The sequence below is a fragment of the Hemitrygon akajei genome, chromosome 19 (genome assembly GCF_048418815.1).
Source record: "Hemitrygon akajei chromosome 19, sHemAka1.3, whole genome shotgun sequence".
Taxonomy (NCBI): Eukaryota; Metazoa; Chordata; class Chondrichthyes; order Myliobatiformes; family Dasyatidae; genus Hemitrygon; species Hemitrygon akajei.
In genome coordinates this window covers 23,079,474-23,097,368 of record NC_133142.1, presented here as the reverse complement: position 1 = coordinate 23,097,368, position 17,895 = coordinate 23,079,474, and the positions used below count along the sequence as shown (strand labels likewise).

General features: G+C 41.4%; 1 protein-coding gene across 4 annotated transcripts in view; it reads left to right on the top strand.

Annotated features, from left to right (window-relative positions):
- Positions 1 to 17,895, top strand: part of asb14a (ankyrin repeat and SOCS box containing 14a) — a 51,322-nt gene that overhangs the window by 26,488 nt on the left and 6,939 nt on the right. For all 4 annotated transcript variants that reach the window (XM_073072244.1, XM_073072242.1, XM_073072241.1 and 1 more), the window contains 3 exons: positions 1,411 to 1,582; positions 5,901 to 6,444; positions 13,612 to 13,765. In XM_073072244.1, coding sequence (XP_072928345.1) covers positions 1,411 to 1,582; positions 5,901 to 6,444; positions 13,612 to 13,765 — 870 coding nt within the window. The remainder of the gene's footprint in view (positions 1 to 1,410; positions 1,583 to 5,900; positions 6,445 to 13,611; positions 13,766 to 17,895) is intronic.

Sequence of the window (17,895 nt, the reverse complement as noted above, 5' to 3'; positions counted from 1 at the left end):
CAGATGGACTGAAGGGCCTGTTTTGGCAGTGTAGTAGTAATCTATGATCACACAGATGTTTGGCAGGAAGTTGTTCTGTGTTAATTGGTCAAGTTGATTTCTATATTTTAACAGTGATTGTACAAAACATAGAATGATACAGTAGAGGAGCAGACTGTTCAGCCCTTGATGTTATGCCAAGCTATTAAGGCATTGATGCCTATTAAACTAATCCCTTCTGGCTGCACATAGTCCAATGCATCTATTTCTGCACATTCATGAGCCTACCTAAGAGCCTCTATCGTAAATGCCTCCAGCATCACCCCTGAGGACACATTCCGGGCACCCATTACTCTCTTCGTGGAAAAACACTTTGCCCTGCGCATTCCCTTTGAGTTTTCTCCCTCTCACTTTAAACGCCAGAAGTATTTATTTGACTGTAAAATGGTTTGGACATCCTAATAGATAAATGAAAGTCCCTACGTAAGTGCAAGTCTTTCTTTCATCCTTTATCAAACTTCAACCTGTGTCCTGATTTTATATGTAATGTTTACTTTGCATTCAGTCCGAGCTGCTTGGAGTGTCCACCTATTTTGCCCCTTTTATTATTCAAATTTTGCTCTGCATTTCTTAACAATAGTATTTGCATATTTAATTGCCTGATGTGGGGAAATAAAGTCCACATTTAGGGGTGTGATAGTTTTGTATTTGAATGCTATGTAATTTGAGGATATTTATAGCTATTCAAATATAGTTCCTTTTTTTTAAGGTGGGTAATAGTCTGATACTGAATATTCACCAGCAGGGCTTTGTTCCGCTCCAAGTTTTCAGTTCAAAAAACGACAGCTTACTGCTGTGGAAAGGTGATGTGAATTTGACTAATCAGTACAGGAAGTCTTTTAGTTGGGGCTGAGCTCCTAGATGAGTGCCACAGTGGCCTTGTGGTTAAAGTGACACCGTTACAGCTCAGGGCACTGTAGTGTGGAGTTCAGATCCGACGTCTGTACGTCCTCCCCGTGGAATGTGTGGGTTTTCTCCAGGTGCTCTGGTTTCCTCCCACAGTCCAAACACATACCAGTTAGTAGTTTAATTGGTCATTGTGAATTGTCCTGTGATTGCTCTAGTGTTAAATCAGGGATTGCTGGGCAGCAAGGCTTGAAGGGCCGGAAGATCCTATTCTGTATCTCAATAGGTAAATAGAAACTGCACAGTTACACGTGGACTTTGCTCTTTACAGTTAACCTTACCTTCGGGCATCCAACGAGTGATTATGCTGCAGACTCTTCCTTGTTGGGAAGTGGATTGAGTGCGTTCAAACTTATTTCACTTTACAGTTTAGAGGAGGCTTTCACGCTCAGAACAAGTTGTCATTTCAAAGCAAGGTTAAAATGGTGAAGAATGAACCTGTACTAACTCAGCTTTGTTTCTCAGGCGCCGATGTCTTGTCTCAAGCCTCTGATGGAGTGTCCGTGTTATTTGAGGCTGCTGCAGTTGAAAATGCAGAATGCCTGGCCCTTCTATTGGAGTATGGGGCTGATGCCAATGTTCCCAAATACTCCGGTCATCTGCCCATTCACAGGGCAGCCTACAGAGGATACTATAAGTGAGTCTGGGGAAAATATATCAGCAACAGCATATTTTTTGTTATATCTGGTAGCTGAATAAAAGCCTAAGGTGAAACTGCAGAGCTTTATAGGTTTAAAAATGAAAGGTATGATTCATGTGACTAAAATTAAGTATAAAGCTTGTGTGCATTGCTGTAAATAGAACTTGTGTGGTAAATTTTTGTGTATGCTTTATATTCAGATTGACGGGACTGACTATAAATTAGAAAATGCTGGCAATATGAACAGACATCGACAGGGAGAGAAGCAGAGTTGTATTTCAAGATGAATTGAGAACTGGTGAACTTTCTGGTGGAAGGCTCTATTTCTAAAACGCTAACTGTCATTCCACACCTGTTGCTTGACCAGCTGAGTATTGCCAGCAATTTCTGATTTAATTTTGATTTCTAACGTCTGCAATACATTTTGCTTATAGAAGAACTGACCAGATATTTTCACGGTCTTTTGTAATTCTGCTGAGGTTTCATCTGAAGTAAGATTGTTGCCCGTTCTCTTACACTCAAACTGGTTTGTAACCTGGCCTGGCACGTTAAACAAATAGCCCAGATCACCCAAGCATACATAATAAATCCGAGAAACAGAACAGAATCAATGAAAGACTGCACCCAACAAAATAAACAAACGACAGATGTGCAAAAGACAACACACTGTGCAAATACAAAAGAATTTGAAAGTGAGTCCATAGGTTGCAGGGGCAGTTCAGAGATAGGTTGAGTGTAGATGAGTAAAGTTATCTCTTCTGATTTAAGAGCCTGATGGTTGAGGGGTAATAGTTGTTCCTGAGCCTGGTGGTGTAGGTCCTGAGGCTCCTGCACCTTCTTACCGATGGCAGCAGCGAGAAGAGAGCATGGCCTGGATGGTGGGGTCCCTGATGATAGATGCTTCTTTCCTGTGACATATCTTCATATAGATGTGCTCAATGCTGGAGAGGGCTTTACCCATGATGGACTAGGCTGCATCCACTATTTTTTGTATGATTTTCCATTCAAGAGCAAACCAGGCTGTGATGCAACCAGTCAATACACTCTCCACCACACATCTATAGAAGTCAGACTTTCAGCTGATGTGCTCAATCTTCACAAACTTCTAAGCAAGTAAAGGTGCTGCCGTGCTTTCTTTGTAATGGCACTGATGTGCCGGGCCCAGGAAATACCTTCTGAAATAATATCACTGTGGAATGTTTATTTGCTGACCAATCTCCGATGAGCTTTGGCTCATTGACTCCTGGTTTCCTTTTCCTGAAGTCAATGATCAGCTCCTTGGTCTTGTTGATATTGAGTGAGAGGGAGGTGTTGTGGCCCCTCTCTGCGAGATCTTCATTCTCTCTCCTATACGCTGATTCATCACCACATTTGATTCGGCCAGCGACAGTGATGTCGTCAGCCAACCTGCATATGGCATTGGAGCTCTGCTTATCCATATGGTCTTAAATATGAAGCAAGCCTTTATTGGCCTCAGAGACTGAAATCACAGGATCATCAGGGGCTGTGGGAATTCATGAATGTTCCTCCATGTTCTGATGGTCTAAGCGAGCACAGAAGGCATTGAGCTCATCTGGAAGCGGAGCCTTGTTGTCATCTGTGTCACTTGGTTTCACTTTGTAAGGGCTGATAGTATTCAAGCCCTGCCACAGCAGTCGAGCATCCTTCAGTGATTCATATTTAGTCTGGAATTGTTACTTTGCAAATGAGATGGCTTTCCAGAAGTCTTACCCGGACCTCCTCTATCTCACTTAGTCACCAGACCTGAATGCCACTGATCTGACCCTCAGCAGAATGTAGATCTCATGGTTCATCCAGGGCTTCTGGTTGGGGAAAATCGAATGGATGTTATGTGGACCCATTCATTTATGACTGTTTTTATGACGTCCGTGACAATCGTGGTGTATTCCTTCAGATCCTCTGATGAGTCCTTGATTACGGCCCAGAAAGAGGCTGCAAAGGGCTATAGATTCAGCCAGCTCCATCAACTGTCCCAACCTTCAAGGAGGGGGTGCCTCAAAAAGGTGGAATGCATCATCAAGCACCCTCACCACCCGGGACTTGCCCCCTTCTCATTGCTACCATAAAGAGAAGGCACAGGGCTCACACATAGAATAGCTTCTTCCCCTCCGCTGCCAAATGTTAGAACAGTCTACAAGCCCAATGAACACTACATTTTATCTCTTTTGCTTTGTACTATTTATTTATTTTGTGATTTTCAGATTACATGTCTGCTGCAAAATAACAAGTTCCACCTCGTGTGTTAGGGACAATAAAACTCATTCTGAATCTGCTCCTGCATCCCAGCTTTCAACATGGTGGCTGCTGTGTTGAGAAATGGAAAATCAATAGCCTAGGTTGCAGCTGAGACAATGAATAGATGCATGGTTAATATTCTACTCCTAAAGGTCTTAAGAATTTTTTTCCAATGTTTGAGGACTTCAGTCTTTATCTAAGCTTCAATCAGCTGTGTTTAGTGATGTTAACTTCATCCTGATGCACACATTCCCACGTAAATCCTCAAGGTAGTTTAGAAAACATACCCTCAAAGTAATCAGGTGAAACACTTGAAACAACTTACAATATCCAATTGACCTACCTGCCACGTCGTTGGGCTGTGGGAGGAAGCTGGAGAAAATCCACACATTCCTCAGCGAGGACATACAGAGCTTGCCAGGATTGAACTCCGAATTCCAACACGACAAATTGGAAAAGCATCATGCAAACCGCTTCGCTATCGTGGTGCGATATTAGGTTAGGGTTAATTCAGGGTGTTCGGGGGTTGCTGGGCATTACGACTTAAAGGACTGGGAGGGCCTATTCTGAGCAGTGTCTCTAAAAGTGAAAAAAGCAAAAATGTAGTCCAACCAGCTTGGTGATTTCAGTAGAGAGCAGACCCATCTTATCCTCCTTGATGACATTCTCTATTGTCTGAACTGCAGCTTTCAAATTCTTTACAGGTGGATCCCAGGTTCTGCTTAGGTTTTGTTCCTGACAATTGTTAGTAAGTCAGAAATGAACAAGATCAATGAGTTGGAGTGATTAATAGAAGCGACTGTGATGGGAGAGCGAGCTGCTGACTGGCCTCGGTGCCTCAGTGAGTCTGCTCAGTGCTCCCAGCTCTGTCTGAGAAACCCAGGCCCGAATTTTGTATTTTTGCATGTGTTGTGGGTGGGGGGGGGGGGGGGGGGGAGGGTAGGAAGGGGGAAGAAATGTCAGCTGGAAGTGGCCCACTCCAATGAAGGAGATGATGACAGAAGCCCCATAGCAGCTGGAAAACCCGTCCTTATCCATCCAACTGGTCTCTCAAATCCTTGTTCCTATGTGTGAGGTGTTTATAACCCGAGAGGGACCTGGTATCGCTTGAAAAACAATGCATCTCCTCTACCACAATAAACAGAAAAGGGGGTATCATTCCAAATTGCTGGTGTTGATGAGAAGCTGTTCTTCCCACCTCCTACCCCCCCCCCCCCTCCACCAAGAGCTTTTCAGTCAGGTGCAGTCTCCATTGGGTAAGGTCCTGAAGATGATTAATAATGCACTAATATTCATTTCAGCGACAGGTTTTATCAGGGAGAAATAAAAATCTCAGCAAAAATTCATTTTGATACTTGCCTAACTGGAAGAAAATGATAATAATACAGATTTTTAGATCATCCAAGAGTGTAAATCTGAAAGAATATTGCCAAGTTTGCTGGGCTTTGCCAGCAGTCACATGGTGAGAGTTTAGCATGCATCCACATAAATTCCAAGAAGTTGACAGCTCAGATGAACGTAAGGGGCAGACCCTGAACTTGTTAGCACAACTTTTGGCAATGCATCTGTCACCATCATCTACCCTCTCGCCCAATTACATTCCAATTGACCAATTGTTGTAAGGATGTAAGACAGAACAATCGGAATTCTGAAGTGTAGGTGATCTTTCTTTTTACTTTGACTCTTTGGACTTGTTTGTCACACAGAAAAGTTTTCCAATATTTCAGTGTCAGCGACAATCAAAGTCATTGAAGTCTGAAGGCATTGGCAGGTGACAGAGCCCAGTGGTGTGGCTTTGCCATTAGTTGTAATTCCTGTACGGGGCTTGTTCTGGTACGCCACATGATCCTGTCAAAGTTGGCCAGGAAGCTTTTATGAACCTCTGTGCAAATGTGGAACAATTCTACATCTGCACAGCAGCTTCAAAAAAAGCAAACCAACTCAGCAAGACCTGGACCGAACTGCGAATTTCTTAAATTTCCTGTTTTACTCCTGACTGTGACGAAATGCCGATTTAAAATAAATCACTGTGGTTTATTCTAAACTTTTCTTTGTGTAGGCTGCTGGAGCTGTTAATTCCAGTGACAGACCTTTCTGCTATCCAGGAGAGCGGAATAAGCCCGGTGCACTCTGCAGCAGCCGGCGGACAGCAAGAATGCCTCCAGTTGCTTCTCCAGTCTCGTTTTGATGTCAATTTCATGCTCAGTCCCTGGCTTCGCAGAAGTTATAATGATCATAGGAAATCTGCCCTCTATTTCGCTGTGTCAAATAACGATATCCGCTCTGCTCGACTCCTTCTGGAGGCTGGTGCACTACCAAATCAGGATCCCATCAATTGTCTCCACATAGCTGTGAGGTTCGGCAACTATGAGCTCATTAGCCTGCTCCTTCGCCATGGAGCCAACGTGAATTACTATTGTAGAGTAAACACAACTCACTTCCCATCTGCTTTGCAGTATGCATTAAATGACGAAGTAATGCTCAGGATGTTATTTAGTTATGGCTACGACATCTATCGATGCTTTGACTGTCCACATAAAAACAAAATCCATCCCTTATTTGCCTCTGAAGCATGGACACCTTCTGTCATTAAAGATAACATGGTAGGTACTGAATTCATCCTTGTACCTCTCTGTCAGAATAACTGTGTTCCTGTGTTTTGATGCTGATTTCTGAAATATCTGAGAACTCAAATAAGAGCAAAAATTGCTGGACTGCTCTGCAGGGTCTGAAACAGAATGAGTGACCATTCATCAGATCTTCTGGAAAAGAAAACAGAAATCAAACAGGTTTTTAATTGTAGACATGAGGGAGGAGTACAGCTAGTTGTTCGGAAAGCTAACAGAATGGTATCAGTTATTGCCAAAGTAAAAAGGTTCAAATTTCAAAGAAGATTTCTTATCAAAGCATGTATATGTTAATACTTACTACCTTGGGATTCATTTTCTTGCAATAAAATTTCATGAAAAGCTACATAAACAAAGGCTGATGTGCAGTATGTAAAAAAGACAAAATGTGCACACAAAAATAACATTGAGAATATGAGTTGTAAAGTGTCCTTGAAAATGAATCTGTAGATCTTTGAATCAGTTGAGATGTTCCCACAACTTTAAGGACCTTTATCATGTTTCATGTTCTCATTATTTATTGCTATTTATCTATATTTGTATTCGCACAGTTTGGTGCTTTCTGCACTCTACTTGATCTTTCATTGATCCTGTTACTATTCTATCGATTTTCTGAGTATGCCTGCAGGAAAACAAATCTCAGGGTTGAATGTGGTGACATAGATGTACTCTGATAATAAAATTTAATTTGAACTTTGAACGTTTAAGTTATCCATGCTGGTTCAGTAACCTGATGGTTGTAGAATAATTGTAGAGTTGTGCTTTAGTTCAAAAAGACACCTGGACATCTTTCCGAACAACTAGCTGTACTCCTCCCTCATGTCTACAATTAAAAACCTGTTTGATTTCTGTTTTCTTTTCCAGAAGATCTGATGAATGGTCACTCATTCTGTTTCAGACCATGCAGAGTAAGTCCTTATTTAACAAAGGACTTTAATGCTTCATAATCAGTTGAGAAAAGTTTTACTAAACCAATACCTGGAATTCAGGTGGTCTTATGAAGAAGGATTGGTTGCCATTCTTAGCTGGAGATTAGAAGAGTGAGATAGAACTTGTTAAAGCACCCAAGATTTTGAAAGGTCTTGGCAGAATGATGTGGAGGATGTTTATCATGAGTGAGAATCTAGAACTCGATATCTTTGCTTAAAAATGAGTAACTCAGTTTAAGACATGATGGCATAGTTGTCATTTCCGCTGCCACACGATTCCAGTAACCTGGGTTCAATTCTGATTGAAAGATACGTGTATGTGTAAGACTTTAATGTTCTTTCTGTGACCTATTAGGTTTCTGCAGGATGTTCTGACCTCTAAAGACATGCTGGTAGATTAACAGTAAATTTACTTTCAGAATAGGCCAGTGGCAAAAGCATCAACAGGGAATTAGTAGACAGGAGACAGGATATTACAAGAAGCGTAAGAGGATTGGGTCTAATGGGAGTGTTCTGTGGAGAACTGGCCTGTGGTCAATGAATTGAATGGCTTCCTTTGTTGTTAACCATAAGTAAGATGAGGGGACTTGGAGGGCTGCGAGTCATTGAACTATCCCAGAAGGAATAGAAGCAGATTCATTGAATGTTCTTTAGACAGAGGTACATAGCTACATGATAGCAAAGTGAAAGGTTACAGTGAGTAGACGAGAATGTAGTCCTAACGGTTATCATATCAAATGGTAGAAAGGGTTTATCAAGCTGTGTAGCCGGCTCCTGCTGCTAATTTTATTAACAACAAAGGGACTGTCTGTGATTGCTTTGAGACAGGGGTCGAATTATTACTGTCGTGGGGGTAGCAGTTATTGCACCAGTCTTCACTATGGAAGACACTAGTGGTATGCTAGAAGTTCAGGAGTGTCAGGGGGCAGAAGTGAGTGCAGTTGCTATTACTAGGGAGAAGGTGCTTGAGAAACTGGAAGTAGATAAGTTACTTAGATCAGATGGACTACACCACAGGGTTCTGAAAGAGGTAGGTGAAGAGGTTATGGAGGTATTAGTAATGATCTTTCAAGAATCATTAGATTCTGGAATGACTGGAAAATTGCAAATGTCACTCCACTTTTCAAGAAAGGAAGGAGGCAGAAGAAAGGAAATTATTGGCCTGACCTCAGTGGTTGGGAAGGTGTTGGAGTCAATTATTAAAAGATAAGATTACAGGGCACATGATAAAATGGACCAAAGTCAGTATGGATTGCTTAAGGGAAGATCTTGCCTTACAAATCTGTTGGAATTTTTTGAGGAAATAACAAGCAGGATTGACAAAGGAGAATTGGTGAATGTTGTGTACATGGATTTTCAAAAGGCCTTTGATAAGGTGCCGCACATGAGGCTGTTCAGCAAGATAAGAGCCCATGGTATTACAGGAAAGATTCTAGCATGGATAAAGCACTGGTTGACCGGCAGTAGGCAAAAAGTGGGAATAAAGGGAACAGTTTCTGACTGGCTGCCAGTGACTAGTGGTATTCCACAGAGTTTAGTGTTGGGACTGCTTCTTTTTATGTTGTCTGTCAATTATTTGGGTGATGGAATTAATGGCTTCATGACCAAGTTTGAGGATGATGCAAAGATAGCTGGAGGGGCAGGTGGTGTTGAGGAAGCAGGATAGCTGCAGAAGGACTTGGACAGATGAGGAGAGCGGGCAAAGAAGAAAATGAAGGAATACAATGTCGGGAAGCGTGTGGTCATGTACTTTGGTAGAAGAAATAAAAGACATAGACTATTTTCCAAACAAGGAAAAAATTCAAAAAATCCGAGGTACAAAAAGGTTTGGGAATCCTCGTGCAGTATTTCCTAAAGGTTCACTTGCAGGTTGGGTCTGTGGTGAGGAAGGCAAATGCAATTTTAGCATTAGTTTCAAAAAGACAGAATATAAAATCAAGGATGTAATGCTGAGGCTTTATAAGACATTGTTGAGGCTTACATGGTATCATGAGCAGTCTTGGTCCTGTTATCTAAGAAAGAATGTGCTGAAGTTGGAGACAGCTCACAAGAATGATCCTGGGAATGAAAGTCTTAGTGTATGAGGAGCAATTGATGACTCTGGGCCCGTACTCACTGGAATCTGGAACAACTGGAGTGATCTTATTGAAACCCATCGAAAGTTGAAAGGCCTCGATAGAGTGGACATTGAGAGTATGTGTCCTGTGCTGGGGGAGTCTAGGGCCAGGCGACACAGCCTCAGAATAAAAGGATGACCATTTAGAATGGAGATGATGGGGAATTTCTTTAGCCAGATGGTGGTGAATCTGTGGAATTTTTGCCACATGCGGCTGTGGAGGCCAAGTCATTGGGTGTATTTAAGGCAGAGGTTGATAGGTTCTTGATTAGTTGGGGCATGAAAGGTTATGGGGAAAAGGCAGGAGAATGGGGTTGAGAGGAAAATGGATCAGCCATGATGAAATGGTGGTGCAGAATCGATGGGCTGAATGGCCTAATTCTGCTCCTATGTCTTATGGTCTAATGGTAGCTGAAGGAGAGTGGTGAATGCTTGTTAATCCCTCATATCTCCCTGGGGAAATTGTGAATGGGAGGAAACGAATGAGAAAAGTGCAGACTGGGGAAAGAAACAATGTGAGACACCGAACAATGCAAGCTTGGAAACCTTAGATAAAATACGATGCTGGAAATACTCAGCAGGCGTGGCAACATTTGTGGAGAGAGAAAACCAAAGTTAACTGAGCAGGCTGTTCCTTCATTATCAACACACACAAAATGCCCAAGGAACTCGGCAGTTCAGTCCCGATGTAGGCCCTTGGGCTGAAATATCAGCTGTTCATTTCCCCCTAGAGATGCTACCTGACCCGCTGAATTACTCCAGCAGTTTCACTGCGTTGATCAAGATTTCCATCATCTGCAGAATCTTTTGTATGACCTTTCGTTATGACTGGCCAGATCTGATACAAACAGGAAAAGTTTGTCATCTGAAGTCTCTGCCGTATCATGCCTAATCAGAGGATGAGGCATGAGCTTACCTTGAGCTTTGTTGGAACATTTTAAAACAACCAGATAGAGAGAGTTCATGTTGGGAATGAGTAGAAGAATTAAAATGAGAGGCCTGTGTATCTCACACTTCTAGCATCTGTATATCCTCTCTCCTCTCATCTCATTCATCTTCTATTTCAATCTCTCCCAGTGGCAGGTTACAAGCCTGAAGCCAGCACCACCCCCACTCAAACATTCCATCTCTTTTAGTCTCTGTTTTCCTTGCCTCTCACCCTTCTCTGCAATTTAAAATAGGTTTGATTTGTAACTTTTTCCATTCCATGATGAAAGGTCATTCATTTGAAATGTTTGCTTCTGTTTCTCATTCCACGGATAAGTTCTTTTTTTTGAAACTTAAAATCACAATGGATTTGACCACTTGTCTTTGATAATTACCGTGGCTAAGCACCAGATATTACAATTATCCTTGCTCCAAATTAAACTTGCGGTCTGACCCAGAGTGCAGAAGTTGCCAGTTGTACAAACCACTATTGGTTAATGGCCCAGCTGTTATGATTGTGATGTAATCATGCCATCCCTTATGAAATTGTAACATCGGCAGTAATTCCGACAGCCACACATGCACTTAAATACAGAAATTGTTATAAATGTTGTCCTGTCCCTCGAGATTTCTGCTCAGCTTTGAGGTACGTGAAGCATTTAAGTGCTGGTACTTGATCACTGCCCACTGGACTTGCTCATCCTTGCTCATGCTATGTCTATAATATCCTTAGCACTGAAGATTACCGTTTAACATTGTGACATTTCCTTCCTTCCGAGACAGTTGTTCAGTTTGCTGGAGATATTTTGTATTGTTTAGATTTGTCACTCAGTTGTAAAATTTGAAGAAGTAAACTTTTGCCAAAGCTTAACATTCCAGAAAAGTAACAGCTTGAACAGTTTGGGTAGGCATTTCAGAGTTGGTCACTGGCTGCGCTACTTGTAGCCTTCATTGAAAGAACCAGTGGAAGCCATTTGAAGTCAACCATGCCTATTTATAAACTGTGAAGTGTCCTGAAAATCTGATGCTTAGCTGCATTACATTTGAGTGATTACTCAAACTCACACCGAGCCACAATCACTCCCTTTCAAGCTCTAATAACTAATTTTAGGTATAAATATTCAAGTTCAAATTTAATTTATCATTCAACCATTCATGAATATCCATGAATACATCCAAGCAAAACACCATTACTCAGGTGCGAAACACAGAACCAACTCTCATACACAGCACAAGGCACATGCAGTACATTTAAGATAGCGAGCACATGTAAGATATCAATAAAATACAGTTACACAAAAAATATATAGTCCTAGTCCCTGAGTCCATGAATGTTCAGCAGTCTGCAGTTGCACACTTGTCTTCTGCTGAGCGAACAATGGAGAGCAGCATTGACTCCAGCGGTCTGGTCAGGCGCCCGATTCCAATGCTTCTCTCTGGGCGGCTGCAAGCAAGCGACACCACAGCTGGAAGCCTGGTCCTCACTGGGACCGAGGTCACGCAGCTCCCCCGCCATCAGCCTCCCACCATTCGCCAATAAACCGATGAATTGGACTTGCAGCACTCCACACCACTAATGTCAAGTATAGTCTTTTGCTCACAAGAAAAGCGATTAAGGCGATCACTCACTGTTAGACTGCACAACTCCCTCACACACGGACTCCTCTCTTTCACAGGCGGCGTTACAGTCGGAACCAAGGCCAGCTACTTCATGTTCTCTGCAGCTCGCTCATGGGGTAGAGCTGTGGTACTTTAAGTTCTTAGTCTCCAGCAAGGTCTCGCAATCATAAAAAATACGCTTAAAAAAGACAATATCATCTTTGGTTGACCCTGCAGAAGCTGTTGCATCTGAGTGCACTGCCATCTTACATTTCATGTTAATATTATAATCTCTTCACACACACAAACAAACATTAGCATATAATAGCTTTAAAAATATATTATCTTAAGTTTTTATTTATATTATTCAATCTTTTACCTTAATTGGACATTTGTATTCTGACTTTGTTAGCACATTAATTTATAATTGCGCTTGCTGAACATTAAGGATGTTGTTGAATGATGACATACATCAACTGATATCTCGTTCCTCTCGTTCGCAACTCAGAGATCACTAGGTCTTTGTACAGAGCTCTCGTTGAGAGAGCATTCCTGCTTTGTTACGAACCACAAGTTCCTTTAACATTCCTTTAGCAATTCCATTAACATTGTATAAATATATTTTTTTGGTTTTTAAATTAAACTAGTCTAGTTACATTATTTTGTTCTTCTAATGATTGCTTTTACTGTCCACAAGGGTCTTAGACCATTAGAGTTTGTGACAGAATCAATTATTAATCTCCACAATTTCAATTGTAAAAGTTAATATCTTTGGATGTGTAATAGAGGGCTCATTTTCAACATTTGCCACTAATTGCAAAGTCCAGGCCATTTTGAAGATTGGCTCCTAGGCTGGGTTTATGATCAAAAACTAATTTTGTATGTTTTATGTTTACTTGTACCTTCTGTTTGTTAACAAACTGTTTTAAGCCATTTATTGGGTTTTACAGGTTTTTTTTATCCCTTCTCTCCTTACATCTAAAAAATAATTTACATTTCTGAAGGTCCAATTTTTAAACAAGATTCTGGGGGGATCTTTGAGATAGAGTATTGGACTCAGTGAGAAATGTGTATTAGAGTGGTTGGACCTCTGGTGTAATTTAGCTGATGGTGTTCAAGATAGTTGCTGCATTCCATGGCCCCACATGAGAGGATCCTCTTGCTTACTGTTAATTGATCAGACAGGATGAGCTTGTGTATGAGCTTGGCCACACAGTTCTCAGAAGCTGGACAGATTGTCCAGGCTCCCTATTCAAACTATTATATGATGAAGATATTTAATACTAAAAGTTGTGTCAATGATGAATAGATTTCAAACTTTAGCACAAGTATTGCATGTTAAATACCAAAATTCAGCCAAAATTTTACTTTAAAAACTAATGATGTTTCCAGAACTCACATTTCTAGTGCAGCAGAACTGGAAGAAACAATTTGGATAAATATAAGAGTTTAACACCCAAAACCATCCATTTTCTTCATTATAGTTTGAAAGGGGAGAATGAAAGAAGTATTTTTAGAACATTTAACCCTGTGTTTGTTTTATATTATTTCACCTTTTAATTTCTGTTTCAGTTTTGTGAAGTTATTACATTAAACTGGTTAAAGCACCTATCGGGGAAAGTGGTTCGTGTGATGCTGGATTATGTGGCTCACGTTAATTTCTGCTCTAAGATGAAGAGTGTACTTGAACAGCAAAGTGAATGGTCAGAAATCACATACATCATGAGTAAGTTTCTGAATACACAGATTCAATATCTTCGGGAATGACTAACTCTGCATGTTTTCTTAGGGTGCCTATAGTTAAATTTTTACTGTACATTTACTGACATGTCAAAATAGCTTCGTCTTTTTGGCAGTCGTATAGTAACAGTATATATATATATATATATATATATAATTTTTTTCCTGCATCAGTCATAGGGAAGGAAAGAGGATTCATGTGGTCTGATAAAGAGTAAAGGAAAAATTCACAATGGTGTTCAAACCAGTTGTAACAAGTCATGTGCAGTTCCTTAGCACTATATAATTAAAATTAAATACTTGGCAAGTGGAAGTTTGCATTATAGCTCTCTGCGTGTGTACTAATGTCCTTGAAGTTACTAAATTTGAAACCTGAGCACAGCCAGCTATGCTGCTGCCTCTGCATCATTCAAAAAGCAAATACCCCATCCTTAATTGTAATGGCATTTTAATGCATACCAAGCATTTGTTCAGGTCTGAATCATGGAAGTTGAGTAAATATTGCGGTTGAGAATAAATCCTGGGAAGATAAAATGGGTGAGAATTTTGGTAAATCAAAAGAACCAAGTTAAAGGTAGAGAACTAGGAACAGGAAGAATCTATTCTGCTTATAAGAAAAGGCACAGTAAACACTCATTAGAATCTATGGATGAATGAAGACAATTGAGAACAAGGAAAGACATACATTCCCATTAGCACGTGTGAAGTGCCTGATGAGAGAGAATATGAAGAGATTAGAAATAAAGTTCAAAAGATTATGAAGACAAACAGGAACCAGAAACAAAAGTTGTAAAATTTTACTGACTCACCAAAAAAAAGGGAAGTCGGGATGGGTTGGGTAGGATAAGACCACAGCTAATGATAGGGTGAAGGCAGAAATATTAAGTCATTACTTAGCACATGGTGCAGCTGATTGTGACATTCAGCTGATAAAATACAATCAACTTGAAATGTTACCTGTTTTCTCTCACCATAGATGTTGTCTCACCTATTGAGTATTTCAGCAACTTCTAGTTTTTATCGGAGTAGCATGTGAGGGAGAAGGATCTGAATGATGCTTACATTGATAGTGGAGTAGAACATAACCCCAGAGTGAATTACCTCTGTACTGTATATCCTGCATAGATTCCAAAATATTCTGAAACATTTCTTTTTATTACCATAAGATCATTAAACATAGGAGCAGAATTCGACTATTTCACCCATCAAGTCTGCTCCACCATTTCATCATGGCTGATCCATTTTCACTCTCGGCCCCAATCTCCTGCCTTCTCTCCGTATCCCTTCATGCCCTGACCAATCAAGAATCTATCAACCTCTACCTTAAATATACATACAGACCTGGCCTCCACAGTTGCCTGTGACAATGGATTCCACAGATTCATCCCGCTCTCTGGCTAAAAGAACTCCTCCTCATCTCCGTTCTAAAAGGAAGCCCCTCTATTCTGAGGCTGTGTCCTCTAGCCTTAGACTCTCCCTCCATAGGAAACTTCCTCTCCACATCCACTCTATCAATGCCTTTCACCATTCGATAGGTTTCAATGAGGTCACCCCTCATTCTTCTGAATTCCAGTGAATACAGACCCAGAGCCATCAAACGCTCTTCATATGACAAGCTGTTCACACCTGGAATCATTCTCATGAACCTCCTTTGAACCCTGTCCAGTTTTGGCACATCCTTTTTAAGACAAGAGGCCCAAACTTGCTCACAATGCTCCAAGAGAGGCCTCGCCAGTGTTTTATAGAATCTTAACATTACATCCTTATACTCTAGTCCTCTTGAAATGAATGTTAACATTGCATTTGCCTTCCTCACCACTGACTCAACCTGCAAATTAACCTTTAAGGAATCCTGCACAAGGACTCCCAAGTCCCTTTGACCCTCAGATTTTTGTATTTTCTCTCCATTTAGAAAATAGTCAACACTTTCATTTCTTCTACCAAAGTGCTTGATCATACACTTCCTGACACTATATTCCATGTGCCACTTCCTTGCCCATTCTCCTAATCTGTCTAGGTCCTTCTGTAGCCTCTCTACTTCCTCAAAACTATCTGCCCCTCCACCTATCTTTGTATCATCCGCAAATTTTGCACACAAAGCCATCAATTCCATCATCCAAACCATTAACATGTAACATAAAAAGAATTGGTCCCAACACAGTCCCCTGTGGAACACCACTAGTCATCCGCAGCCAACCAGCATGGTCTCCCTTTATTCCCACTCTTTGCATGCTGCTAGTCAGCCTCTGCTTTATGTATGCTAGAATCTTCACTGTAATATCATGGGCCCATAGCTTGTTAAGTAGCCTCATGTGTGACACCTTGTCAGAGACCTTCTGAAAATCCAAATATACAACATTAACCAATTTTCCTTTGTCTATTGTGCTTGTTATTTCTTCAAAGAATTCCAACAAATTTGTCAGGCAAGATTTTCCCTTGAGGAACCGTGCTGACTATCGCCTATTTCAATGCGTGCCTCCAACTACCCTGAAACCACATCCTTAACAATCAACTCCAATATCTTCCCAACCACTGAGGTCAAATTATAATTTCCTTTCTTTGGCCTCTCTACTTTCTTGAAGAGTGGCGTAAAATTTGCAATTTTCCAGTCTTCTGGAACCATTCCAGAATCTAGTTATTCTTGAAAGATCATTACTAATGCCGCCACAATCTCTTCACCCACCTCTTTCAGAATCCTGAGGTACATACCGTCTGCCCTAGGTGACCTATCTACCTTCAGAAGTTTCTGTACGACCTTCAATACAACGTGTACTCTTGGACATTAAGTGCCCACCTATAATCTTCTTTCAGCCATGATTCAGTGATGCCTACAACATTGTATATCCCATCTGTAACTGGACTACAAGTTCATCAACCTTGTTCTGCGTGCATTCAAATATAACACCTTCAGTCTTGTATTCATCCTTTTGGATTTTGTCCACCTTTTAAATTGCAAATCATCCTGTTGACTGCAATTTTGTCATATCATCAGCCTCTCCTTGCTAGGAGTCTCATTTCACCTTGCCTTTGTTTGTAAACTAACTACCTCATCTTCAGCACTTTCACTCCGGTTCCTCTCCCCCTGCCAAATTAGGCTAAACCCACCTGAACAACTCTAGCCAAACTGCCCGCAAGGATATTAGACCCCCTCGGGTTCAGGTGTAACCCGTCCCTTTTGTACAGATCATACCTTCCTCAAAAGAGATCCCAATGACCTATAAATCTGAACCTTTTCCCCCTGCACCAGTTCCTCAGCCACGCATTTACCTGCCTAATCAATCTACTCTTATCCTCACTGGCATGTGGAGCAGTCAGCAATCCAGAGATTACTACCCTGGAGGTCCTGTTTCTCAGCTTTCTACCTAGCTCACAAAATCTCTCTTCAGGACCTCCTCACCTTGTCTACTGATGTCGTTGATGTCAATATGCACCAAGACTTCTGGTTATTCACCCTCACCCACCCTTGGGAATGCCATGAACCCAATCTGAGACATCCCTGGGGGCAACGTACTATCCGGATGCCTCTATTGCACCCACAGGACCTCATCTCTGCTCGTCTGATAGAACTGATAGAAATCTCCCATCAGCTCTGTAGTCCTCTTCACCTCTCTGCTCTAAGAGCCACAGCACCAGACTCAGTGCCAGAGACCCAGCCACTGTGGCTCCCCCCGGTAGGTTGTCCCTCTCAATTGTATCTGAAGTTGTATACTTATTATTGAGGGGAACCATATAAACCATATAACAATTACAGCACGGAAACAGGCCATCTCAGCCCTTCTAGTCCATGCCAAACGCTTACTCTCACCTAGTCCCACTGACCCGCACTCAGCCCATAACCCTCCATTCCTTTCCTGTCCATAAACCTATCCAATTTTACTTTAAATGACAATACCGAACCTGCCTCTACCACTTCTACTGGAAGCTCATTCCACACAGCTACCACTCCCTGAGTAAAGAAATTCCCCCTCGTGTTACCCTTAAACTTTTGCCCCCTAATTCTCAACTCATGTCCTCTTGTTTGAATCTCCCCTACTCTCAATGGAAAAAGCCTATCCATGTCAACTCTATCTATCCCCCTCATAATTTTGAATACCTCAATCAAGTCCCCCCTCAACC